At 53.0% G+C, this 26,390-nt stretch overlaps 1 protein-coding gene across 13 annotated transcripts in view; it reads left to right on the plus strand.

The window, feature by feature from the left end:
* Positions 1 to 26,390, plus strand: part of ATP2B2 (ATPase plasma membrane Ca2+ transporting 2) — a 353,733-nt gene that overhangs the window by 287,163 nt on the left and 40,180 nt on the right. For 8 of the 13 annotated variants that reach the window (XM_033437364.2, XM_033437363.2, XM_049716215.1 and 5 more), the window contains 7 exons: positions 4,671 to 4,796; positions 6,417 to 6,449; positions 7,538 to 7,597; positions 12,627 to 12,668; positions 13,512 to 13,670; positions 16,712 to 16,926; positions 20,882 to 21,124. In XM_033437364.2, coding sequence (XP_033293255.1) covers positions 4,671 to 4,796; positions 6,417 to 6,449; positions 7,538 to 7,597; positions 12,627 to 12,668; positions 13,512 to 13,670; positions 16,712 to 16,926; positions 20,882 to 21,124 — 878 coding nt within the window. The remainder of the gene's footprint in view (positions 1 to 4,670; positions 4,797 to 6,416; positions 6,450 to 7,537; positions 7,598 to 12,626; positions 12,669 to 13,511; positions 13,671 to 16,711; positions 16,927 to 20,881; positions 21,125 to 26,390) is intronic. The other 5 variants (XM_033437365.2, XM_049716217.1, XM_004274836.2 and 2 more) reach the window with 3 other exon arrangements.

Consider the following 26,390-nt stretch of genomic DNA (forward strand, 5'->3'; position numbering starts at 1 on the left):
ATGCGGGTGATGATAATGACCTCACCCGGGGACTGTGGCCACCGAGTGGGAAAAGGGGCTCAGATAGTATGGGGTACATGGGAACGTCCATAAATATTAGCTCTCTTCTTCCCTCCCCCCAGAATACTTCCGGCGGCTCCCTACTGAACCCCGAGGAGACACCCAACCCTGCAGCTCTGCACTCAGGCCACCCTCAGCTTCAGCCCAGCTGATCCGCAGCTGTCACACTGTCCCATCTGCCCCCTTTGCCTGGGCTGTGTCCCCCGCCAGCCACGGGACCCTTGGGTCTCTGTTGTCCTGTGTTGTTGCTGGTGTGTGTGCCTGTCTGTTCCCCTCAGCCCTAACTAGACTGTGAGCCCCTGAAGGGCAGGGACCACCAGAGGCCCCTTGGGCCCCAGAGCCCGGCACAGAGCTGGACTCCACCACACCTGTCCATCCCATGAACAAGCGTGGCCCTGGAAGGGAGTGACACATGGTCAGTTTGTCTGCTCAGGCCTCTGCTGGCCCGTCAGAACTCCCCGAGATGCTGCCTTTTCATGGAGGCTGCCCTACCCCACCCAGGAGTGGCCCTCATCTCCTTGGGACCTAAGGTGCCCAGACTTCACCATTGAGAGGTGATGACCTAAGCCAGACCTCCCCATTTTACAGAGGACAAAACTGAGGTCCACAGAGGAGACGGCTGGCCTCAGGTCACACAGCACATCAGCAGCAGACACCAGACTTGTTCCCAGTCTCCTCCCCGTCAGCCTAGGGTCCTCTCTATCAACCACCCCCCATGCTGTGTGTTCTGAGGGGCTCCATGGGAGCATAAGGAGGTGAAGGATGGTACCCAAGGGACCATGGACTTGGGAGCCTGGTGCAAGGCCCAGCCAGGGCCCCCCTCCCCAAAAGGTTCTCAACCTCTGTCCGCACCCAAAGACCCATGGCTTATATGCCTCTGGTTCCGCTGCTGGAGCTGCAGCCCTTGGGGTTAAACATTGTCCCCTGCAGGGGATCCTGGAGCTGGGGAGTTGCAGCCTGGGGGTGACCTGGTCCGCTCTGTTCTTCCTCCTGCAGGAGGGGCAACCAGGCTGTGAGGTCCTGGTGCGGGAGAGGGGCAGCCCAGGGAGGACAGCTGGGCTGGTTGAATTTGACCCTTTGTGAAACCATAAAGATGGCTTATTGAGGGTGTGTGGATTCTCCGTTATAAATGTAATACATGTCCACCATGGGAGATACAAAAAAGGAGGTAGCAGGGAGGACAGTGCTAGATTCCAGCTACAAGCCTCCACTGTGGCAGGAGGAGAGGACTCGCCCTCAAACCTGCCCTCCAGGGGCTCACAGGCTAGTGGGGACACCGGGCTGGGAGGCACCCCCAGGGGAAACCCCGGGGGGCAGTCCAGAGGAGAGAGGTGATGTCCTTTTGTTGGGGTCAGGGAAGTCACCTAAGAGGAGAGGCATTTGTCCTGAGCCTTGAGGAGGAGGTTTTGGAGAAGAGGTGTGGGAAGGGCATTCAGGCAGTGATAACTATGTGAGCAGAGGCGGGAATGGGGCTGGGGACCAGGGCTGGACAGAAGGGCCCAGTGAGCTGTGCTGCGCCCAGGGCAGAGGGTGCAGTGTGGGAGTCAGTGGTCAAGGGCCGGAAGAAGGTTGAGGTGTGATCCAGGGGGTGCTGACCAAGGTGTTTGGACTTTGGGGAGCTATGGGGGGGGGTGTCTGAGCTGGGGGGGCAATGGTCAGAGCGAAGGCTGGGCGTGATGCCGGGGCACAGAGGGAGGGAGGGCCAGAGGGGGAGTTTGATGCCCCCAACTTCTCTGGCCCATCTGATGCTAGGGCCTGGAGGACTCCCCAGGGCTCATCGAGGCTGGGTGGGGGGCATGCTATGCCTTCACCCCATGTCCCCGCATCCCCATGTTGCGGGCAGAGGCCACCTCCCTGGCTTCCTCCTCCTTCCTCCCTCCTCCCTGGCCTCCCAGTGCTGAGATGGGAGTGATTAGATTAGAAGGTGATTTGGGGTCTGATTATCTTGGGTGGAAATTGGCCCCCTGTGTCTTTTTCCATCCCGCCCAGGACTGGGGAGGTGGGGAACAGCTTCTCCATCACCAGCCAGGCAGAGCCAACTTTTTCACAAGCATGTTTGAGACCAGAGTGTGAAGCCTTCTTTCCTGGGGAAGAGCAGTATGTGAGAAACCGGACAAGGGCTTGGTCCCTCTCCAGCTGGTGACCCTGGGCAAGCTACTTCTCCCTCGGTTTCCTGTTCTGTCGACCGAGGGCCAGTATGAGGACTAATGAGATGATTGCGTGTGAAGGATTAGGGTTAGGGTTAGGGCACAAAGCCTGGAGCGGAGTAGGTGTCCTACAGAAGGTAGCACTGGTTGCTGTCCCTGCCATCTACGCCCTGTGAGTGCACTGCAGTGTGTTCAGCCCTCACCTTTAAAGATCTACAGTGACCCCACCCTCACCCACGTGTGACCTCTCTGGGCCTCAGTTTCCTCCTCTAATACTGCTGGTATTTAACAGTCCATCCTGCCAGCTCCCACACAAGCTGAGCCCGTGCATGAGAAAGCATTTTGTCAGCAAGTTATTGTAGCTCCCAGAGTCCCATAGTTGGGCCCAGATTCTCCCTGTTTGTGCCCCTTGTGGGGTGCGTGTGCTTCAGGGTCTGACTGTGATGGGAAGACACCAGGCCTGGGCTGATCGGCCTGGAGTTAGTGTCCGAGCTCATTCTGTGGTCCCCACTGTGCCCGGCTCGGGGACCGAAGAGGCTGGGAATGGGTAAAGAACCAGCTGAGGAGCTCACCCCCTGAGAGCCCAGGTCCTGGTACAGCTTGCTGGGCTCCATGCTGCCTCTGGGAGCCTTCATGACTTGGTTTACCCATCGGGGATGGACAGACCAACCTTTACCACCTCAAAGGAGCTTACTGGAGGGCATCTGTCTGTCTGTAAAGCACTTTAAGATCCCGAGATCCTGGAGGCCAAGAGGCTGGAACACCACACATGCACACGCACACAGGCACGTGTGCAAACACACACACAGTCTCAGGACATCTCTCAGATCCCAGAAGGAAAGGGAAGGGGTGGGTGAAACCTCTTGAAAAGTGAAAAGAGATTCCTTGCTTTAAGGAAAGTGCTTCTTGCCCTGACTCAGAACCTCTTGACTCTTATTTTAGATACAATCCTAATGAGTTTGTCCACCTAGACTTCAAGTCTGAAGCAAAGTGGGAGGCCAGGAGAAGGCCATCAGTGACAAGTGAGCCTGAAAACAGGAGGAAATGACCATGATCTTGAGGGGAAAGAAGGAAAATCTCTCAACAGCAGAAGGAGTTCAAGAAGCAAGTCATCAGGGCCGTGTAGTGGCTGGGGTCAGTGGCCGTGGCTGTCTGTCTGGTAGACCAGGTATAGCTCTTCCTGTGCAGCCTGGGGATGGCCGGAGACCCTGCACCAGGCAGGATTGGACTGTTAGTTCTCTGCTGAAGGAGAAACTGCATGCTGCATTGTAGAGAGCTTTCTAGCCAGAGTGGTAAAAATGAAAATCGGAAAAAAGGAACACCTGACAGGCCAAACTTCATTTATCTAGATTCTTTACTCAGCAGAGTGCCCTCTTGTCAAATAAAAGCTGACACAGAAACCCCAAAGATGAATAAACTTGGGGCCACACTGACCAAAGGCCTCCCTTGCCCCGTCCTGCCCCCTGAAAGAATTCCAGGACCCTTTGGAACCCAGTTTTAAAAATCTAAAATTCTAGGAAAGGAGTTCTTAACTTTTCTTGCACCGCAGACCCCTGGGGAGGTCTGAGGTCATCATGAGCCACCCCTATTCAGAATAAAGCTTTGAAATACATAAAATAAAATACACTGGATCACAAAGGAAGCCAATTAGATTGAAATAGTTAAAGTAATTAAAAAAGAATTAATGTGTGGTGTAGTAACATGTGTGCTTCTTTATTAGAATAACAAGATCCAGCAGTCAGTGTAATAACTGCCTTAGTTGTAAAATAAGGATAAGCCTAAAAAGTATCTGCAACAGCTATAAAGTGATATTAAAAAAAAACCCAAGATTTCTGTAACATATGTAATGGTGTTGTGGCCACCACTGACACTCCTGGGGTTTATTGCCTATGTTCTTAATAGGGGGAAATGCGAAATTTCAGTTTGATGTTTGTGAAAATAAAGAGGTCATTGTTTTCTCATTCAACTTCATAGAGCCCTGAATTCTTTCCCCAGATCTTTGGGAAGTTGGTGCACCCCATTTTAAGCAGTCCAGTCCAGGGCTTAGTTGGCATTTTTTTTTTTTGCTGGTTGCAGGGCAAGGTCTGGTTCTAGATATATCATTAAGGAAAAGAGGGAGTGGTCCCTGCTTGGCCCGTAAGACTGGGAGAGGGGGAAGGGGAGAGGGAGGAGAGAAGAAGGGATTCTCTAGGAGCAGGTAGGAGGTGGTAGGAGCTTTCTGGGGGCCTAAGAATTGAGGTATAGCAGTGTTTGAGCTCCAGGCCCATCACAGCACTATCCCAAGGTGAAATCATCTTTAAAGGACCCACCTTGAGTACACACCTTGAACCTTAACTGTAGGTGGTGCCCTAGGACCTCAGCAGGCAAATTGCCTCGAGTCAACTGAGACCGAGTGCCTTCCGCTCCTTGCGGGAGGGGGCTTGGGCCGTGCAATGGTAACTTGGCTTTCGTCCCCTTCCCCAGGGACTCATGTGATGGAGGGCTCTGGACGGATGGTGGTGACCGCCGTGGGTGTGAACTCTCAGACCGGCATCATCTTTACCCTGCTGGGGGCCGGCAGTGAGGAGGAAGAGAAGAAGGACAAGAAAGGTAAGCCCAACGCTCTTGTGGACCAGAAAAGGAGCTCTTAAGGCCACATTTTTTTTGTTGTTGACTCATTCACTAGACAAAATAGTTATTGAGTGCCTTTTATGTCCATACCCTGTGCCAACAGCTTCCTCCTGTAACCCCAAGGCCCTTCTTGGGCCAGGAGGCTCTGTCTGTTCCATCTCCAGGGTCTCGTTCCAGTCTCTGTCTTGTCCAGTCATGTCATGGGGGGCCCCCCTTCCCCCTGGGCCAGGCCAAGGGGGCTGAGCCTTTTCTTGAGTCTCCAGCCTCAAGTGTGACCTGTTCCCATCATCACCCCTGATATTACGTAGAAATCCCCACCTGGGCGAATTCCTCCACTATTCTCAACTCCACTGAGCAGAGCTGCACACTCACCCAGTATAGACTCTCCCCAGAGGTGGGTCTTCTGGGGAAGGTGGCCAAATGTGTGCCTGCAAATCAACTGCTGTGAGCCTCTCCCCATTGTCCCCAGAGCTGCCATCTCAGCTGGGTTCTGTCTCCTCCTCCCCCTGCAAACAAGATTCCTCACTCCATGGGCTGCCCTTGGTGCAGCAGGTTGTCGGCCTGGGCTACAGCTGCCTCTCAGAGCAGAGGAGGGGTGGTTGGAAAACATGAGCCCCAATCCCATCAGACCAGGCCCAAATCCAAGGCCCAGCCTCTGGCCCAGAACAGCTGACTACTTTCCCGACACTCACACTTGGTGTCGGGGACACCCCCCACTCTCACATCTGCAGTCTTTTTTCTCCTTCCCCAAGCTCCAGAGGAGGCGCCCAATACCCAGACCTTCTGGAGTCCAGGGGAAGGAGATGAGGTAATAGATGACCCCTTCTTCAGTTTGAGGGGCAGCCAGCCTCCCTCCAGCTCTCAGAGGTCAGCCAGGCACCAAGTCTGGGTCACGATCAAAGGATACTTGTTCCCAGGGGCAAAACCCGTTTCCTGGTGGGGTACCCCTAAGATTACGATGGCCCATCCAGCAGCAATGGAAATAAGCTGTGATCTGGGAGAGCTGAGGTTGAGACTGAGGACCAAGTCTTGGCCAAGAGGCCCGGAGCACGTCAGGACAGCGTCCGCGCAATGCCGTAGCAGCTGTGGCCAGCTGTGGCCCCAGGTGCGGGCAGTTGGGCAGGCTGCAGCAGCTCTGCCCACTTCCTTGGCCTCACTGGGGCCTGGGTGAGGGGCACAAGCACCCAGAAGCTCCCATGGGCCAGACCGGTGTTTCTTAAAACTCCAGTAAAAAAACAGGCCTCTTCTGCCCCAAAGCACAGGTCAGTCCCTTGCTGAACATTTACCTGCACTCCAACGAGATGGGGACATCAGTGTAGAAGGAAGAGGTGGGATGTGCAGGGGACGTGACAGAGGAATCTGGGAGGCCAGCCCAGCCCCTCAGGCCCCCACGAGCAGCACAGCCAGGCTGGACCTCCTCGGCACTTCCATTCCATCACCTCCACCAGGGACATTGCTTAGAGCCTCCCGTTTCAGGATGACCCCAGGCGTACCGGTGTGTGTGTGTGCGTGTGCGTGTGCGTGTGTGTGTGCGCGTGCACACACAAAAGGCTGTATGTGCTTCTCCTTCATTAACATGTCTCAAAAATCATCACACAGGTGTGAAGAAGGGGGATGGCCTTCAGCTACCAGGTACAGTAAGACACTCCTCAGGGTAGTTGGGGTTTTAGAAGTAGCAGCAGCCATTGACCCCTGAGCCCTGGCCCTAGATCCCCAGCACACAGCTAAAGGGGGTACCTGACTGCGGGGGGCTCTGCCCCACCAGACCTCCACTGTGCCCCCGTGCACTCCCGGTCTGCCTACCTTCCAGGGCTTTCAGTGCAGATGGTACCGCCACCACCTCCACACGCCCTCAGCCCACTCAGCACGCCATGACCCCACAGAGCCCGTCCCACCTTCCCCTCGCCTCACAGCACAGCCACCTTACCCAGCATCTCTTCCCTCTCCTTCCCGCAGAACCCGTTTCCCCACCCCAAGAAAAACCAGCAAGAGTGAATTGGAGCACATCCTATCATTTCTGATTCCTAAATTAAGGAAAACTCGCTAGTACCTTCTCTGTCTCACGCACAAAATACCACATGCTTGATGTCACCTTTTAAGTGGTGGGGCACCTCCTATGGGGGTCACCAAGGCGATCTTTTGAATGCCAGTTAGGGAAGGAGGAGTTGGCCATGGGCAGTAGCCTGAGTCAAGGGCATGAATCCTAAGTCACTGCCGTGGACGGACGTTCTTCCGGGACACAGCAATGGTCATAGCAAACACCCCTTCAGAACGGCCAGTGCCCGCACTGCACTGCTCGCTGAATATTTTGAATCGACTCCTGGCCATGAGCGCCTCTGGCCCTGATGGTCAGCCAGACCCTCTCCTAGAACCCTGTCTGAAAGGCCCCCGCCTGATTGCTTGGGCCAACGGGGTGCCTCAGTCCGGAACCTCACCACCAGCAGTGCCACCCCGCGTAACCACATTGATCATCCTCCATATTTTATTTCAAAGACCCTCCACGTCTGAGTTTTTCCCCCCGACTTCTGTGGCATCTCTATGGGAACATTTCACCTCCACCCCCAAATTTGAGTTTCTTGATCTCCAACGGAGATGTTTTTTTAAGAATGTAGTCATCTTATTTCCCGCAAGTTGGTTCATGTCGATTGTTGTTGCTGTCCTGCGTTGTTGCTTTTCTCCATTGTGACACACTGCATTTTCCATCCCTCCCACCCCCGCAGCGGCCGATGGTGCGGCAGGTTCAAATGCTGCAGATAGTGCAAATACCAGCCTAGTCAATGGTACGTGTCCCACTCCCAGGGCGAGCTCTCGGTCTCGGTTGGATGGGCGTCTCCCGCACCCTCAACTCTGGGCTTGCCTCTCCCTAGTCTGGACGGCACAGACTTGGATGTGCATGGGCAGCTCGGGGACGGTCGTCCTCTCACACGGGGCAGGCGCTTAAGAGAGAAGCCACCACCGGGGATCCAGCTCTGCCCCCACTCATGGCTGCCACGACAGCACTGGCTCCTGTTGGGCCCTTGACCCCCGGTGAAGCCCGGAAGAGGGACGTGACCTTGGCTTCAGATCTGGCCCCCCAAGAAGCAGCGTCCCGCCCGGCGTGGCCCTCTCCTAAGCCCGTTCCTGGCCCCGGCTTTGGGAAGAAGACCCGGGGTCAGGACCTAGGCTGAAGCTGGCGTCTGGGTCCCCACTGAAGGCTCCGGTCCTCGACTCGCCAGTTCCCTCGAGGCAGGGGGACCCAGGCCAGAGCTCAGCTCCTGGACCCCACCCCGTAGCATGGCTGAGCCACTAGTAGACATTCTTTCTCTTCTCTCTCACGGAGCGAACGGGCCGGGGGTTCGCTTGGGCTCGGGCCTGGTTCTGCCCCTGGGATGTGGACTGGTGTTTCTTGCTGTTGCCTGTGCTGGAGCGTTTGTTCTGAGTCTCTGCATTCTTACTGGCCTCCTCGGGGATGAGTGGTGGGGGCAGAGGGCTGCCACTGTACCTGAGAGCTGCATCTTAACCTCCTGACACACAGGCAGGAAGGAATTCCATTCATGTGCCTCCAAGATTTCTTATCTCTGTACCCTCCCATCTTCTCAGATACGTCCCCGTACCCAAATTAGGTAACGTAAAGTCACCCAGACTGCTCCTGGGAGCTGTTAGGGCTTGGTCGTGAAACCGTTGCCCTGGAGAACTGAAGGGGAGGGAAAGTTTTCTTTTCTCCAGCGTCACGCATCCCAGGCATCTCTGGCTGCGGGTTTCTCATCCATTATATCATTTACTCTTCACCACTCCTGGAAAACATGGAACTCTGGTCCCGCCTCATCCTCCCGTCCCCTGCCCTAGACCTCTGGCTGAGCCACCCGGATTCAAAGTGACCAAAGATGGAAGCACCCCCCACACACACCGTAGATGTCAGGGGCTGGGCAAGACTGCCCTGTGAGCAGGGCCTCACCAAGAAGGGCTAATTCGGGTATGGGTCTATTTCAGGCACAGGAGGAGAAATCAGGACAGCCTGAGGTGTGGGAGGTGTCATGTGTGAGGGAGGGGTGGCGAGAGATAACAGGAAGAACCAAAGTAGGCAAACCCACGTGGGGGGCTGGGGGGTGGCAGGGAGGAAACAGGAAGTGGCATCCTGCTTCCCCCAGGATGAGAAGCCTGCTGGGCTCGGGGAACATATAGACCGCATCCAGACTAGTGGGTCCCAGAAAAGGGGCAGCCTCACTTGCAGCTGTAGCAGAAAACTCCAAGTGTCCCAAGAAAAGCTGCAGGAAAAGACGGGGAACTGTCATTCCTTAACCACCTCCTGTGCACCAGGCACTTTGCAAGCATCTCATTGAATCCTCACAATAACCCTATGATTCAGAGGTTTTTGTCCCCACTTTAAAGATGAGGAAACTGAGCCTCAGGGAGATCAAGACACTAGTCCAACGTCACAGAGCTAGAAAGTAGCAAAGCTGGGATGTGAACCCAGGCCTGCCTGGCTCGAAAGTGTGTGCCACTCTTGCTAATGTCTTGTAAACTTCACAAGGATGTTAAGAAGTCTTCCCCACCACCAACGCCCCTGCCCAAGGAAAGGATTCCTGTAGTCAAGGGTGTTTAAGAACCCACTGGGTAAAACTGGTTTCTTCCTTGTTGCAGAGGGACAGCCTTGATTGTGCTGTGTCCTGGCTGAATGTCATGGGATTGGTAGGCCCCCAAACTATACTTTGGAACCAGTACTCTAAGCTTTTGCTACTCGAATTGTGGTCGGAGGACCAGAAGCCTGGGCATCACCCAGGAGTTTGTTAGAAATGCAGAATCTCAGGCCCCACCCAGACCTGAATGAGAACCTGCGTTCTAACGTGCTTTCCAGGCTCCAGGCAGAGTGCACTAAAGGCTGAGGGGTGCTAAGCTGAGCCTTGGTGAGTGAGAGAATTAACTGTTCCTTTCCCCTCCTTCGTCTGAGCCAAATCAGGATGACCTGGATGTGGAAAACACACTCAGGTGGCAGGATGCCCCCCTCACTCCACCCCCCAAGCCCCTCCCAACTGAAAGGTAGGGGTGTTCCATTCATTTTGGAGGCATTATAATTGCCATTTTTATTTTATTATTTCTTTTATATTTATTGATATATCACTATAGAATACATCACGATTAATTATACATCACTCTTAACTCTGGACATTAACAAGGTACTTTGCAGTGCTTTTCATAAGCATCACCTTGGTTGAAAGTGTTGTTTTTCACAGAGAGAGAAACAGAGGCACAGGGAAGGGAAGTGACACCTCCCAGGTCTCCTATTTAGGACCGGGTCTTCTCACCGTGGACCTTCCACATCGAAGCTTTCTGCACCCATGACCCTCACAGTGCATGGAGAGGACAGACCCATTTGGCAAAGCTGCATCTAGCATCTGATACAGAGGGGCCTCCAGGTCTCCACCCCGGTTCCCCATCTTGGGTCCTGTCCTCCATCTCAGCTCCCCTGAATCACAGCCCATCTTCCACGTCCCATGGGGGACCAGAGCAACGTCCCACCACAGTTCCAGGGCCAGGCAAGTACCCATCTGGCTAAGGAGAACCCCACATGAGTCGCTTGCTTCTGAGAAGCCAGGCCATCTGCACCAAAGCACCCCCAGGATATGGCTCCCTCCCTCAAACATACGCTTTGTTGATTATTTTTCTGGCCGTGTGGTCACTATGCAAATAAAAGAGGAAATTGCTAGCTTGGTTGCTGGGCATATGCGGGCTATTGCATCTGATAATATGCAATGCAGATAGAGGCCCCTTTGTGCCATCTAACACCAGACTACTGAAGAGGAGTCCTCTGGTGCCCTTTAGCCCAGTTAGTAAAATTATTTTTAAAAATAAAAATAATTATTGTAGTTAATTTCTATTGGTTCCAAAACGCCTTTTTCTGTTTTGTTTCTAATCCAGTAGAAAGAATTTTACAATAGAGCAACGGGGATTTTTCTCTTTAAACCCCGGGGCGGGTCACTAACCCTTCGCTGGGAGAGGCAATGGGAACAGCCCTGCACTGACCCTGGAGTGATGGTGCGGGGCTGGCATCCAGGAAGCCACTTCTCCCCTCCGAGTCACCTATGACGGATATGGTGGTGGGGATGACAGTGTTTATTGAACTTCTCACGCAGCCTCAGGACAGTCATCAGGATGCTCTATAAATGACAGCTGCCTCTGAACCTCCCTCAGCCCCAGTTTCCTCATCTGTAAAATAAGAGTGATGAAAACGCCTCCCGCCCCACCTTGCAGGGTATCAGGAAAACTGCCAAGATCGGAGACACTTGCAAAGTGCCAAAGGCTGCTGGGCGAGCGGTTGTCACTAAGGCAACTTTTAGGAGCTCCGGGGAGGCGATGTGGCCACCCCTGGTTACAGAGATGGAAGCGAGGCTGGGAGAGGTGAAGCCACACGGCTAGTTGGTTTCGAAACAGCAGCTTCAGGAGCCCAGTCCCACCAGTGCCGCCTCAACACCTGCCCTCCCCCTGGCGCGGGGGACTGAGGGTGGCTGCATTCTCCCCGATGGGGGCAGAAGTGTGCATGGACTTTGGGGCCAGCTCTCCATTTACCAGCTGAGACCTGGCAGAGACCCTGCTGCGTGTCCCTCCCTGAGCCGCAGTTTTTCATCGTCAGTGGGTGTGATCTGGAGCGGCCCGGTAGGGATGTGGTGAGGCCCAGATGAAACTGTGGTGGTCATGTATGCGCCTGGAACATGAGCTGTGAAAATCTCGTTCTCAGCAAACGGCTGGGGCTGGGGGCACCCTTCTCAGAGTCCTTCTGAGGTGGCGAGCCATTGGGCAAAGCTCGGGGTGAGCCCGTGGGACAGGAGGGTGCCCCCCGACCCCTGCAGTGCCAGCAAGTGAAGACAGGTGTCTGGCTGCCAGGCAACAGGTCACCAATACCTCCTACCCTGTGAATGCAGGCCACGCGCCTTGGGCTGAGACTGGGTAGGCGGCCTCCCGGCGGCCCTGATTAGGGGGTGGGGAGCCCCAGACCCAGCACTAGGCAGCATCTGTCCCTGATAGGCAGGGCTGGGGTGGGGGGCTGGGGGCACCCAGGGGATCCCATCAGCCAGACTTCACTTGCCTGCTGTGGCCTGAGCTGGTCAACCCAGAATAAAGAGCACACAGCTCAGTGGAGGGGAGGGGTAGGCAGCTTCCCCTTGGGAGCCAGGGCACTGCCACCAGGCCCCTGGACACATGTGGGCACCTCAGAGCCCACCACTGGGGAGCCCCTGCCCACCCTTTGCCTGAGTCACTCTCAGTGAGGCTGGGTGGGGGTTTCTCCATGTTGTGGCTTCACACCCCTTCACCAGGAGAAGCAGAAAGTGGAATCATCCCTCCTGGAGCCAGAAACTAAGGACACATTGACCAAACTCCTACCCATCCTAGAATCAACCTCTCTCTCTCTCCCTCCCTCCCTCTCTCTCTCTCTCTCTCTCATCTTTCCCTTTGCCTCCTCTCAGCCCACAAAAGGCACCAACCAAATTCCACATTAATCACTGGGGACCTTAGATCTCCCACTCCTTCTGCTTCCTGCCAACCAACTATGGTTCCTTTACCCTCAAAGGCTGCTGGTTAATCTGTAAAATGCTTAGGGCCAAAATAATCCCAGAAGCGCTCTCTCTGTGCCCCCAGAGAATCAAGAGAAAGCCTGCAGCCACCACGGGTTTGCTCTTGTCTCAGGGGCCTCCCCGGCGTCCCTGCACAGACGGGCGGAGCCGGCTTGGCCCTCCCTCCATCTGACAAGAATGTCTGTGGCCCTGTTGCGTCTTCATGGTGACCAACGTGTGTTGTCTGATTCTCTGTTGTCTGTTAAAATTCTTTGTCGTATAGGTAAAATGCAGGATGGCAATGTGGACGCCAGCCAGAGCAAAGGTAACCCTTTTGTATTAACCTGTGGTCCCTGCGGCCCCTCCCCGCCGGTTCTGAGGGCCACAGCAGAGGCAGACGTCCATGCCTATGGGCGCCTGACACCTTTGGGGGGAGGGGGTAGCTGTGATCACATGGTGCCAGGTCAAATGGAGGCATTACCCGTTGAGGACAGGCCACCACAAGCCAGCTTCTCCCCAGCCTTTGAGCTATGCTGCCCATTCAGCTGAAGACTTGAAATTGGGTCTTTGAGGTCTTTAGGGGCTAAGGGGTCAGGCCGCAGGCCCTGTGCTGTCCTGTCAGGCCACGGGCCTGTGCTGAAGGGGGAGGAGCTTGACACCTGTGGATGGGGACACTCTCTTCTACTCTTGAAGCCCCCTTTGTGTCCCTTCTGTCTAGTGACTACTTAATATCCAGCAACATGGCCCAAGGACCAACTGGGCAAAGCCCAAGCCTGTGTCTTGTCTGAATGTGGAGAAGTTGAAGAGCCATTGGGGGAAGGGTCTGCGGGCTTGTTCAGGCCCAGAGGGGACCCTAGCCCACTCCTGCTGGAAATCCAGGGTGGAGCCGTGTCACTCCCTGCTATGTCCTGAATTCCAGGTGCAAGGCAGCCAGTGGCCCTGGGACCAGGGTCTCCAGCAGGAAGAAACCAACCCCCCATCACGGGGATTGTGTGCCGGCCATGCCAGGGCCCAGGCTGGGGAGTGAGGGCCTCACCGTGCTCTGCTGGGCCGTTGGGTGGGTGCCAACATCCCCACCCTGCAGGCTAACCTGTGTGTGTGTGTGTGTGTCTGTGTGTGTCTGTGTGTCTGTGTCTGTGTGTGTGCACGTGTGCTCTGCCCCCTGCAGCCAAACAGCAGGACGGGGCGGCCGCCATGGAGATGCAGCCCCTCAAGAGTGCCGAGGGCGGCGACACTGACGACAAGAAGAAGGCCAGCATGCACAAGAAGGAGAAGTCGGTGCTGCAGGGCAAGCTCACCAAGCTGGCTGTGCAGATCGGCAAGGCGGGTGAGCACGCGGCCCCGGGAGATGGCACAGGACACGGGGCATGCAGGGGGACCCCGGGCAGGGCCCTGCCCCTACCAGGGCCTCAGTTACCTCCTCTGCAAAGCGAGGGCTTGCATGAGACCCACCTTCTCTGCCACAAAACCAGTCTGAGTCCTTATACAGTAGGCACTCAGTTCGCACTTAGGCAGAAGAGTGAAGGTAGAAGCGTGGGCTCTGGGGGCAGCCTGCCTGTGTCCTCGTCCAGCTACAGCTCTGAGAACTTGGGCAGGTACCTTCACCGAGCTCTGAGCCTCCGCCTCCTGGTCTGTGGACTTGGGATCCCGTAGTCCCTACTTCACAGGTTGCTATGAGGAGTAAAGGAGATTATCTACCCGTACAGGCGCCAGCGTTTGGCAGGTGCGGTGGCTGCACAGGGGGCAGACCCTGTAGGGCCTGGAGTTTGCAATGCAGGCTTTATTCTGAGGACAGTGGGAGCCCTGGAAGAGGTGTGAGCAGGGGAGGGCAGGGATGGAGTTGAGCTGTATGATGACCGCCCAGCTGCCGTGCAGAGGAAAGACTGAAGAAGTAGAGGGCAGTGCCAGGAGCCCGGTGAGAAGCCCCTTGTTTGAGGCCCAGCAGAAGCCGGGTTTCCCGAGTTAGTAGCTGCAGGTGATGGCTGATGACGGCCCCTCTTGCCCTGGAAGCCAAGCCCGGAAGCAAGGTGAGCCCTGCAGCCCTGACACGGCCTTGGCCTCCCCTCCCGGGTAAGGATGTGGCAGATGCCAAGGCCTCCCCACCTGGCTGCCTGCTCCTCCATGGCTGTCTCCCGGCTCTAATTATAGGCACCACAGCGTGGAGAAAAGAGGCAAATTACAGGCTTGACTGTCTATATTTAAACTTGGGGGCCTGATGACAGCTCCCAGCTGCTGGGAGCTTGGCTTCCCGCCTCTGCAACTGTCAGACAGGGATCGAGCCGGCTCTGGGTCTCCGCAGCTGGCGGTGCGGGCGGGGCAGTGATGGGTCCAGGGATTTCCTCCATCCCCGCCACGGAGACAACTCCACGGAAACGTGGCTCTGGAGGGCAGGGAACAAAGCGACGAGAACCACCCCGTGGCCTTCACAGTCCTCACTCATCTCCCTCCCCTACTCAGCCCTGCCGGGCATGGAGTTCAGAGTCGAGCACTTCTGGTTCACGTCCCACCTCTGCTTCTCTCCTGGGCTGAATTCCTTGAAAGCAGAACCTGAGATGGGTGGGCACAGGATCTGGCGGGGTGCTCTCAGGTGAGACCAGTAAAGGGTCAGGGATGCAACAGAGCCCAGGAAGAAGCACAGGCAGCCGGGGTTTCTGGAGGAATCTCAGTCTCCACCTGATCTTACAGGGAGCTCTGGAGCATGGTACCTCTGCAGGGTCTGACCTGCCCTGCAGCAAGGTGTCTGGGCTTCTGGACCTCCACCTCAGCCATTGGATACTGGCCATCAAATTGGGGTGGGTGGACTCCCAGGCACTTTGTGACAAGGAGACACCAGTTGCCCAAACATCATCCTCCTCTGCAGAGGCTTCAGGTGTGGGCAGCCTCAGCGGCAGCTGTACAGCACATGCAGCAGTTGGGGGTAGTTGGGCGCACGGGGCTGGCAAGAGAGATCCTGCCAGCAGCCAGTAGCCACCTGCAGGTGCTAATTCTACAGTGCCTCCCTGGCCTGTGGCCTCGGGCAAGTCACTTCCCCTCCCCGAGCCCCTGCTGTTTCCTCAGCCTGGAACACCCTTCCCCCAGGTCACTACCTGGCTGCTCATCGTTCCTCTGTCTGCTCAAATATCACCTCCTCCAGGAAGTCTTCCCTGGCCACCCTAGCTAAAGTAGCCACTGGATCTACCAGGCCATGTCGCATTTGTTTTCTTTTTCTTTTTAGTTTTATTAAGGTATAATTTATATATTAAAAAATTGCACACGTTTAATACACACATGATGAGTTTCCACATATGCATATGCCCATGATACCAGTCACCACAACCAAGGTACTAAACCTATCCACCACCTCCAAAAATTCCCTTGTGTTCTTTCATGGGTTTTTCGGTTTTTGTGTTTTGGGTAAGAACACATAAGATCCTCTTAAGCAATTATGAAGTGCACAATACCGCGTTGTTAAACTATCGGCGCTATGCTATACGGCAGAGCTCTAGAACTTTCTCATCTTGCATAACTGAAACTTTTTCCCCACTAAAAACAACGCTCCTTTTCCCCTCCGTGCAGCCCCTGGCAACCTCCCTTCTATTCTCTGCTTCTATGGGTCTGACTATTTTAGATTATTCAGATAAGTCCTCCTGTGTCTGGCTTATTTTACGGAGCATAACGCCCTTCAGGTCCAGCTACGTTGTTGCAAATGGCAGGATTTCCTTCTTTTTAAAGCGGAATAATATTCCATTGTACGCGTAGCCCACATTTTCTTTATCCATTCATCTGTCAATGGACATTTGGGTTGTTTTCGTATCCTCAGCCCATGTCACTTCCTACCACGTCATCCTGGAGTTTTTCTTGACAGCGTTATCTGTATCTGAATTATCTTGTTCGTGTGTTTGTTTCTTGTCTGCCTCCCCCTCTAGAATCTCAGCTTCCCAAGGGCTGAAAGGGACTCTGTCCTCTTTACTGCTGTGTCCCTAGTTCCTGGAATAGGAAAGAGTATGTACGTGAAGGCAGGAGGAAATAAGTGGTACCCTCTGCACATCCTGTTGTGTGAGGGCACCGTGCAAGTAGTTACTGATTCACATGATCACTCAGCACCTACTCTGCGTCGGGCACTGTGCTAGGCAGTTTACATGTATTCATCGCATTTGATCCTTACAAAACCATGTGAAATGAATATGCATCCCCATTGTACAGAGGAAGAAACTGAGGCTCTTTGAGGATTAAGGACTTGCCCCACGCCACCAAGCTGAGCTGAGGTGTGAGCTAGGGCCTGCCTGACCCCAGAGCCCTTTGAGCCAAGGCTTTGGTCCACATCTCCCTTCCCGGGGCCCCACACCCCCAGGAAATCCCCTGACAGGTCTCCTCCCACCCGTGTCATAGGTCTGGTGATGTCAGCCATCACAGTGATCATCCTGGTGCTCTACTTCACCGTGGACACCTTCGTGGTCAACCAGAAGCCATGGCTGCCCGAGTGCACGCCCGTCTATGTGCAGTACTTCGTCAAGTTCTTCATCATTGGTGTGACGGTGCTGGTGGTCGCCGTGCCCGAGGGGCTCCCTCTGGCTGTCACCATCTCACTGGCCTACTCGGTGAAGGTGAGGAGGGGAGAGCAGGGCGGGCCAGCTGATGCCACTGAGATTGGCTGCCCCCAGCTGGGGGTCCGTGGGGTGGCTGGCGGGGCCAGTGCCGGGACTGAGAGAAGAGCTAAGTAGCAGGAGTGGGGACAGAGGAAGCTCGGAGAGAGGATGCATGCAGGTGGCTGAAACTCACATGCCTCCAGGAGAGCCACACCCTGGCTAAGGGGACAGCTGTTATTCAGCACAGCCAAGTGTCGCCTTGTAGGGATGGGGTCCAGTGTTGCCAGATATTCAGATTTTTTCCAAGAGAAGCCAGAAATCTGGACTTAACATAAACTCTCCTGATTTTTAAACATTGACAATCAACTCAACTTAAAAAAAATAAATTAGATGCAGGTATCACCCTACAGGCCCACACCCACCCTTGTCCCACCAAACGTAGGCAGAAGCCTGGCCGTCGCAGCCTTAGGCCCCGCTGTAGCCATAGTACTTGTATGAGTAATCTCGGAGTTTGCTCCCTGAAGTTTGAAAGGGATAAGCCTAAAATAAAAAGGATGTCTGGTTTTATGGAAGCCCCTCCTCAGACTTCCCTGGTGGCACAGTGGTTGAGAATCCGCCTGCCAATGCAGGGGACACGGGTTCGAGCCCTGGTCCAGGAAGATCCCACATGCCACGGAGCAGCTAAGCCCATGCGCCACAACTACTGAGCCTGCGCTCTAGAGCCCACGAGCCACAACTTCTGATCCCACACGCCACGACTACTGAAGCCCACGCACCTAGAGCCCGTGTTCCGCAACAAGAGAAGCCACCGCAATGAGAAGCCCGTGCGCTGCAACGAAGAGTAGCCCCCGGGCTTCACCTGGTAGCGCAATGGTTGAGAGTCCGCCTGCCGATGCAGGGGACACGGGTTCGTGCCCCGGTCCAGGAGGATCCCACATGCTGCAGAGCGGCTGGGCCCATGAGCCATGGCTGCTGAGCCTGTGCGTCCGGAGCCTGTGCTCCGCATACCGCAAAAAAAAAAAAAAAAAAGAGTAGCCCCCGCTCACCACAACTAGAGAAAGCCCACGCGTGGCAACGAAGACCCAATGCAGCCATAAATAAATAAATAAATATTTTTAAAAAGAAAAGAAAATTTTTTTAATTAAAAAAATAAATAAAAACAGTATCTTCTATTATTAAAAAAAAAAAAAAAGCCCCCTCCTCTCAGGAGATGGGCTAAAAATATGAAGTTTTAAAAGCAATTCAATAAACGGCAAGTAGGCCCATGAGTGCCTTGGGTCTGGCGGTTGCTCCAAAATGCCACCCTGATGGCAGAGCCCCACCTCCTTCTGCTCCCAGGCCCATGGCCGTCGGTAGAGCCCAAACGCTGGGGTATGGGGCTGGCATCTCATGAGCACTGGGCGCCTGACCCTCTTGGAGACACTTCAAGCCTGGCTCACCCCCCAGGTCCTCACACCCTGGGCTCATCATTTTCCCTTGGTCCCGTGGTTTCCCCACCTGGGAGAGCAGGGCCCTGTGCTCCTGTTTCCCAGGGCCCTGAATCCAGGATGTCCCTGCCAGGGCAGAGGCCAGGCCATGTTTAAAAACAAGGCGTTCGCTCCGAGAATGCAGAGCCGCCAGAGGGCACGATCAGCGTCAGTTTCCAAGCTGGAATTTGGGCTGGGCTCACCGATGTAATTTCACACAGAAAAGAGATCTCAGGGCAGGTGCCAGAAAGTGGCAGCTATGTGTAAAGGATACCGCCCTTATCATCTCCTTGTTTTGGGGTTCTCGAAGAAACTCCATCCCACAAACCAAAGCCCAAACAGGTCACAGCACAATGCTGATCGGGGGCCTGGGGCCCGGAGATTGAGACCTCCTGCTGCTGTGAGCCGGGACCCCACAAGCCGCCCAGTTGAGCTCGAGGTCTCCTTAAAATCTCACAGCTTTGGTTTCGGGGCTTCCCATACAGACATTGTTAGGCCTCTACACCTGTAGTTTGTATCTCTGGCACCTGTGCCTTCAGCTGCCTTAGGTAGTGTTACTTGTACAGTCACGTGATAAACTTAGTACAGCTCCCCCAACCCAGGAGGGGCAAACTCTCCCCTTTCTGAGCCTGGACCTAGCCCCTGGGAGCCGTCATCAAAAGAACAGTGGTGACCACTTAGATCAGCGCTGTCCAGTAGAGACATAATGTCAGCTGCACGTGTGATTTTAAATGTGCTGGTAGCCACGTTAAAAAGAAAAATCAGAAAGAAACAGGTGAAATTAATTTTAATAATGTACTTAAGCTGATATGTCCAAGTTATTATCAAGCCAATTTGTAATATTTGATAATATACAAGTTATTAATGAGGTATTTTACATTTCTCTTTTCATAATAAGTCTTCAAAACCGGATGTGTAATTTGCACTTACAGCACATTTCACATCAGACCAGCCCTGTTTCCAGTACTTAATAGCCTCACGTAGCAACCATATCGGGAGGCTCAGGCCTATAGATTCTTAAGCCCCAGAGACGAACCCTCTTCACAGAGGACAGATGGGCAGAGTCCTGATGGAATGATCCAGGCTGTGAGGTTAAACAGAGCTGGGTTCAAAGGCCAGCTTTAACCCTCAGTAGGTGTGTCATCCTGGTCAAGCTGCTTTGCCTTGGCTTCTTTGGTTGCCAGAATGGAGTACAAGAGTCCATGAAGGTTTCATAGGATCCTCGTGACATCAGATGAGAAAATAAGGGCGGAAGAACTTTACAAACTGTGAAGTGTGTTGCAAACTCAAATCGCTGCTGAATGCATCCATTCAACATACATCCATTCCACATACATTTATTGTTACTATTATCACAGGTTATGATAAGAGACACTGCAAGAGCACATAATTCTACCAATACTCATTTTTTAGTAACATGACCTACTATAAGATTATTCTAATTGCACTCCTTTTTTACTCTTGGTATAAAGAGTTATAATGAGGGCAAGAATAAAGGAAATCAGATTCCTAGGCACAGACTAGAACAACATCTGACTCAGCCTTTAGCTAAATGCACCTTTTCACATCCGTCCTTGCCAGATAGGGTCACTGTGTCATAAGGGCCTGCAGTAAGAGTGGTGGTTCCTTGAGAATCACTTTATGTACGTTATTTGCTTGAGAACCTGGAAGAAGCTAGGAGTGTGATGCTGGGAAGAGAGAAAGGACAGTGACTATAAGAAAATTAATAATATGTCAAGTAGGAGTTCATTTTTGTCATAAATTTTAAAAGAAAGGATATTGATATGTAAGATGTATCCGTGCTAGGTGGTAGGATTATGGTTGATCTACTTTCTTGGTTGTGTATCTATATTTAAAAGAAATTTGTGATTTTTATTACACAAGTTATAGTATGTATTTATTGTAGAAAAATAGAAGCTATAGATTTTTAAAAGAAGGCAATAACAATCCTATAACTCTACCACCCAGAAATAATGACGCTAATATTTTGTTTATTTCCAGATAGTATCCTATGTCTATTAACATAGGTATAACTTAAATTTATTCAGTTTGGGTGAAACCAAAGTGACAGTGAAAACCAAGCACCAGTGAAAGATGGTACCTTTGAAAAAACTCGTAACCAAATAAGGAATTTATTTCTGTTAGGGTGTAAGAGGAAACTATTTGAAGTAATCAGAAAGGACCCAATCTTCATTTATCATCCTTTTCCCTATTTTTTCCATAAAGAATACAGATTACTTCTGTAATCCAAATTAATAAAGTCAACTAATCAACTCTTTTAAATGCCTCAAATAATTTAAAAGAAACGAAAAAGAGAGAGAGAGAGAGAAAAAAAGGGCTGCACACAGAAAAGGAGTCCAGATGACAGGGGCTGTAGCCAGCAAGATCCTTCGCACATGTGTGAAGCAAAGGGGCAGCTCTGCCTCATTTCCTGCGTGTTTACACCGTGACCCTGCCTCCCAGCTCCCTCTCCTCACTGTTGCCATCTCATCTGCCCTTTCCCCCAGAAAATGATGAAGGACAACAACCTGGTCCGCCACCTGGACGCCTGTGAGACCATGGGCAATGCCACGGCCATCTGCTCGGACAAGACGGGCACACTCACCACCAATCGCATGACGGTGGTGCAGGTTTACGTGGGCGACGTCCATTACAAGGAGGTCCCCGACCCCAGCTCCATCAACGCCAAAACCATGGAGCTGCTGGTCAACGCCATTGCCATCAACAGCGCCTACACCACCAAGATTCTGGTAAGTGGTGCAGCCTCCACCAGAGGGAGGAGCGTCCGGGGGCGATACAGAAGTACTGGGCAGGCTAAGCAGTGTGATGCATAATTCTAAATCCGACTGATGTGTTTTGGGTGGTCAGATAGTAAGCAGCCTGTTTCTCTTTGACTTAGCTGTGCTGTTCGCATGACACAAAAAAGAAGATTGTTGTTAATTGTGTTTTCTAGACCCTGTCATTGCCCTCCCTACCAAAAAAATAGTCTTTTTATTAGTTAGCTTCTGCTGTATAACTACTCCAAAATGTAGTGGCTGAAAACCAGGCTGTGTATCTAGCTCACATTTCTGTGAGTCAGGAGTTCAGGCTGGGCTCAACTGGGGGACCATGTCCTCGTGTATCTGAGGTGGGTCACATCCACAACTCTGCTGATCTTGGCAGGACTCTAGGCTGATCTGGGATGACCTCGGCTGGGACGGTTCATCTCTGCTCTGTGTGGTCCCCCTCCTCCAGCAGGCTAATCTGGGCTCTTCACGTTGTCATTTTGCCACATCCTGTTGGCCAACACAAGTCGAGAGGCCTGTCCAGATTCAAGCAGCAGGGAAATAGACTCCACCTCTAATGGGAGGAACTTCAAAGTCACATTGTAAAGGGCGTGGATTCAGAGAGGGTACTAATTGTGGCCATTTATACAATCTACCACTGGCGACAACATTGTTGTTAGTAATAGTAGTGGTAGTACTCGTTTTGTTAAGAAAAACTCTCATATTCCTGTCTCAGTTCAGCTGCCTGGACGCATCATGCTAGAATCCCTGATTGGGTTAGAAGCATAGGTTGCCTTTTGGTGATTAACCAGTATTCGAATGAAGAGAAATACAAACTTGTCCATCCAGAGCCCATTTCTACAGTGTGAGCATCTGGGTGAGCAGCTGAGCTTTCCTGCTTACCCCGCCAACGTGCCCTAGCCCTGACCTCTCCTTCGGCTCCTGAGCCGGCCTGAACCTTCAGGATCAGGCTGGGTGGCGGGAGTGCCAGAAGCTTTATCAAGTCTGGGAGAAGAGCACGAGTCCGCGGCAAAGGGCCAAAGGCTGGTGGGGGGTACGGGACACTGGGGCTGCAAGGACTGCACCCGCCCCTGCGGTTGAGCAGGTACTCCTGCATCAGCCCTGAGCTGCAGGCTGGGGAGGCAGCACTGACAGAAGGAGAAAGTAGGTCGGGAGAAAGCGTGCAGATGGATGATAGAGGATGCTGGGGGCGGCAGGAGCGCGGGGCGGGGGAATGCCAGAAAAGACGGCGTTTTTGTCTTCTCCCCACCCCACCCCATCCCCTACCTCCCAGCCCCGATTTGGGAATCAAGGGAGGTTGACGATGCTTTATTCTGTTCCCCAGGCCTTCCTAAAATAACTGAGATGCTGTTAATGATCTCGTCCCGCAGAGAGGGGAGTGGGGCAATTCCCAGAACAGGCTTCTGGTGATGGGGGTGGCTGTGTGGGCAGAGCCCTGCAAGATGGGCTTGAATTGAGATGTATATTATGCAATTACAGTCGAAAAGGAGTTCTCGGATCTGCCAGGAGGGCTGCGAAACATCTTTGCAGCGATAAGGCTCCATTAGGCAGCTTCACAGCACCGGTGGCACAGCTCAAATTCATTTCCAGATGTCGGTGACTGAGGCTGTATCCAGGTGGCTTAAAGGCCAGGGGTCCATCAGTCCACCTTGGGGAAGAGTGTGTCTGCCAAGCCTGGAAAGAGCTCAAGGACCTGGGAACCGGGATCCTTGGTTTGTAAACAGGCCAAGTCACTTACCTCTCGGGCACCAGTGTCCCCTTCTGTGCCTTGAACCCTGGCATCCTAGAACCCTTGTGCCTTTCTTTCTGGGGCTTCCCTGAAAGAACCCTGGCCACACGGTTCTCTTTGCTGGGTGCTGATGGCCGTCAATGTGGAAGGGACAGCAGAGGCCCCTGGTATGTCTGGGTGGTAGTTAAAGCTCACACTCTGGAGCCAGACGGCCTGGGTTCAAATCCCTCACTAGCTCTGTGACTGTAAACAAGTTACTTAACCTCTCTGTGCCTCAGTTTCCTGGGGGAGATGATAGGATTACTGTGAGGATGAAATGAGTTAGTAAGTGGAAAGTGCTTAGCACAAGGCCTGGCACATATTCAGCGCTCAGGGTGATTAGCATTGTTGTTCGTCAGCAGTAAAATCATCCCCTGGTAACCAGGCAGAGGTTAATCAATAAACAAATAGACAGCAGAGGCATCAGGGCTACAGAGGGAAAGGGTCTTGCGCAAAGTTACACAACCAATTAGTGGCAAAGCCAACTTATAGATACCCTAAAGCCAGCTATTGAGTAGGGTGTCCAGATTCGGTTCTTGGTCCTTGAAACAAATCCTGCAGCATCTTTAGTATTGGTTGGTCTCAGGAAGGAAGGCGTGGAGTCTAGAGGGTCCGATTCACAGCCAGGGCTGTCAGCCATATTGGGAGAAGGGGCCCCCAGGGACTGCCCTTCTAGGCCTAGAGGAATTTTGAGAAGAGTCACAGGCTGCTCAGTTGAGGGTGGAAGTCCAGCCACCCTCCAGACCAGTCTGGGAAATCTAGACTGAAAAACATCCTTACCATGCAAGAGGAGTCGGGCAGGAAAGGCACGCAATGTCCCCACACTACCCATAAGCTTTGGTTGGGAAATGAGCTTGGCCTGGGAAACAGACCATGGGCAAGGCTGTATTTCCCCCTGTACGAGGGTGCCGATTCTTCTGTGTCTTCTTGCAGTCTGATGCAGGCTGTGTGCTCTTTGAGAGGGAGAGACACAGCTGAGTTATCTCTGCTCCCCCCCAGCATAGGCTCTTGGGAAGTACTGGTTGGGCGGGTGAGGTCAGTGAATTGACTGGTGAATAAATTTATAGATATGTATCAGTGAGATGAAGACTAGGTAGGGAGAGGGATGGATGGGTGGGTGGGGCATGGATGGAGAGATGGGTGGGTAGGTGGATGGATGGATGGATGGATGGGTAAATGGAAGAGTAGACAGACAGATGAATATGTGGGTGGTGGATGGATGAATATGAATTGATAAGAGGCTCAGGACAGGGCTACCTCTATGTTCTACTTTCCTATTCTTGTGACAGCAAGAAGTAGTAGTTGGCCTTGGTCCCAGTCCCACGGCTAATACCAGTGCTCTCTTGGTACCTCCAGCATGCCGAGCGAATCTATGCTGAAACTGCCCTCAACTCTCTAGTCTGCATTGATCCGGAGACTTCCAAATTCGCTAGTGCCTGTTGTTCTAAAAGATTTTTTTTTGAACTAGATGAGTATTTGCAGGGGTAGGTTGTGTAGGTATAATCTACATGGATCCGCGGACCTTAAGGACCACCTGGTCCAGCCCCCTTGCTTTACTCTGAGGCCCAGAAATGGGAGAGAGGACTTGGGCCAAGTCACCCTGTGGGTTAGTGGAGTTAGAATCCAGACGTCCTGACACCCAGTCCAGTAAGCAGAGGTTAGGAGCTTTGGCTCTGAAGTCTGACAGACCAAGATTCAAACTTCAGCTGCAGCACTTACCACCCATGTGACCCTGAGCAAGTTAACTAACCTCTTCAAGCCTCTGTTTTCCAATCTGTAAAATGAGTATACAATGAATCATAATCACTAATATTCACTTAGCCAGACTCATTGCTGAGTGCTTAACCCATGTTGCCTTGTATGAGGACCCCATGAAGTAGGTGACATCACATCTCCAATTCATAGATAAGGACACTGTTGCTGGGAGAAGTTAAAGAACATGCCCAGAGCCCCAGAGCAGATGAGAGGCTGAGCCAGGGTTCACATCCAGGTCTGTCCAGTCCAGAGCCTGCACAGCTCACCACCACTCCTTCTCCAAGTCCTCTGGCTGCACCTTTGCCTTGAGGCAGTTCCAGGGCTGCTCTGAGATCAGATGAGAAGGTGTGTGTGTGGCTGTCAGCACAGTGCTGGACACGTAGCAAGCGCTCAGACCGCTCCAGTTGTTACTCTTATCACTTCTATTATTATTTCTGAGCCTTACCCTCCGTAGTTTGCTTTGCCAGCCACTGTCTGGTTTGACCCTCCACATCCCTTCCAGGTACTCAAGGCAAATAGGACAATTCCCGTCTTGGAGCTAAGAAAACAGAGCTGCAGAAATATCGAGTAACCTGCCCAGGGCTGCTCCTGCCACCAAGTGACAGAGCTGAGTCCCGAGAACTCTGGAGGAGTTTACCCAGCGGGCGAAGGAGCAAGGTCATTCCAGGCAGGGCCACAGCCTGCCAAAGCCCAGAGACCTCTCAGGAGATGTGGCGGTCTGTGGCCTGGACCTTTCCCAGGGCCACGGGGATGAGAGGCGAGGCTGAGAAGGCTGAGGGGGAGTTGGGTGGCAGCAGATAAGCCCTTAGTAGGCTTTCTCATCACAGTGCCCAGAACCAGCCAGGCACGGGTGGAGGGTGGTGTGAGAGCCAAGGCTGCCAGCGGGAAGGCCAGAAAAAGTGACCCAGGATGCGCCTCTCAGAGGGCCAGCCCCAACCCCATGCCCCATCCCTTCTGCGGATGGCAGAACTTTCTTCTTTCCACTCCTATTTCTAATCATTAGGAACGAAACTTGCCCTCTGAGGGAAGCTACATGAATCATCTTGTAGTCAGAAATTGCTTCCCCAGCTCAGAAATCCTGGCACACCCTCAGATTTGCCTTGTCGCTTCCGACTCTTTGAACGTCAAGACTTTTGCTAGCTTCTTCTTCTTGTAGCCCTGCTGCTTCTTGAGCTGCAGCTGAGCTTTCGAATGGAAATAGCTCCTCCTCAGACTTTAGAGGCACGAAGCTTTCTTGGGAAAACATTCTCCTTTTCCACCCACGTTTATTCTGTGTGCTGAAACCATCCAAGCGGACTTTCAGTTTATATTTTATGAGACCTCTTTTAACGTAGGTTGACACTACAGTTAACATTTGAATTATTAAAATGAAGATGGGCACTTGTGGAGCCGAATTGTTGGAAGTTTATGGTGTATGTTCTGGAAACATGAACTACTGAAAGAAAAATCTCCTTGGAGTCCCTGAAGTGGTTCTGGAAGAAGGAGCAGGGAGGATCTGCCTGGAAGGATGGTTTTCCTGAATAAATGAGCCACACTTCACCTCGTTAGAAACTCCAGGTCTTCAGTCTACCCCGTTCCCAAACTGAGGCGGCTTCATCCACAGACAGCCCCCAGGACCCCCAAAGGCAGGAAGAATCTGCTCGATTGTATTTCACACAAATCTTAGACCTAGAGCTCCTGAGAGGAGGGGAGAGTGGGGAGGTGACT

Source organism: Orcinus orca, chromosome 10 (genome assembly GCF_937001465.1).
Source record: "Orcinus orca chromosome 10, mOrcOrc1.1, whole genome shotgun sequence".
NCBI classification, from domain to species: domain Eukaryota; kingdom Metazoa; phylum Chordata; class Mammalia; order Artiodactyla; family Delphinidae; genus Orcinus; species Orcinus orca.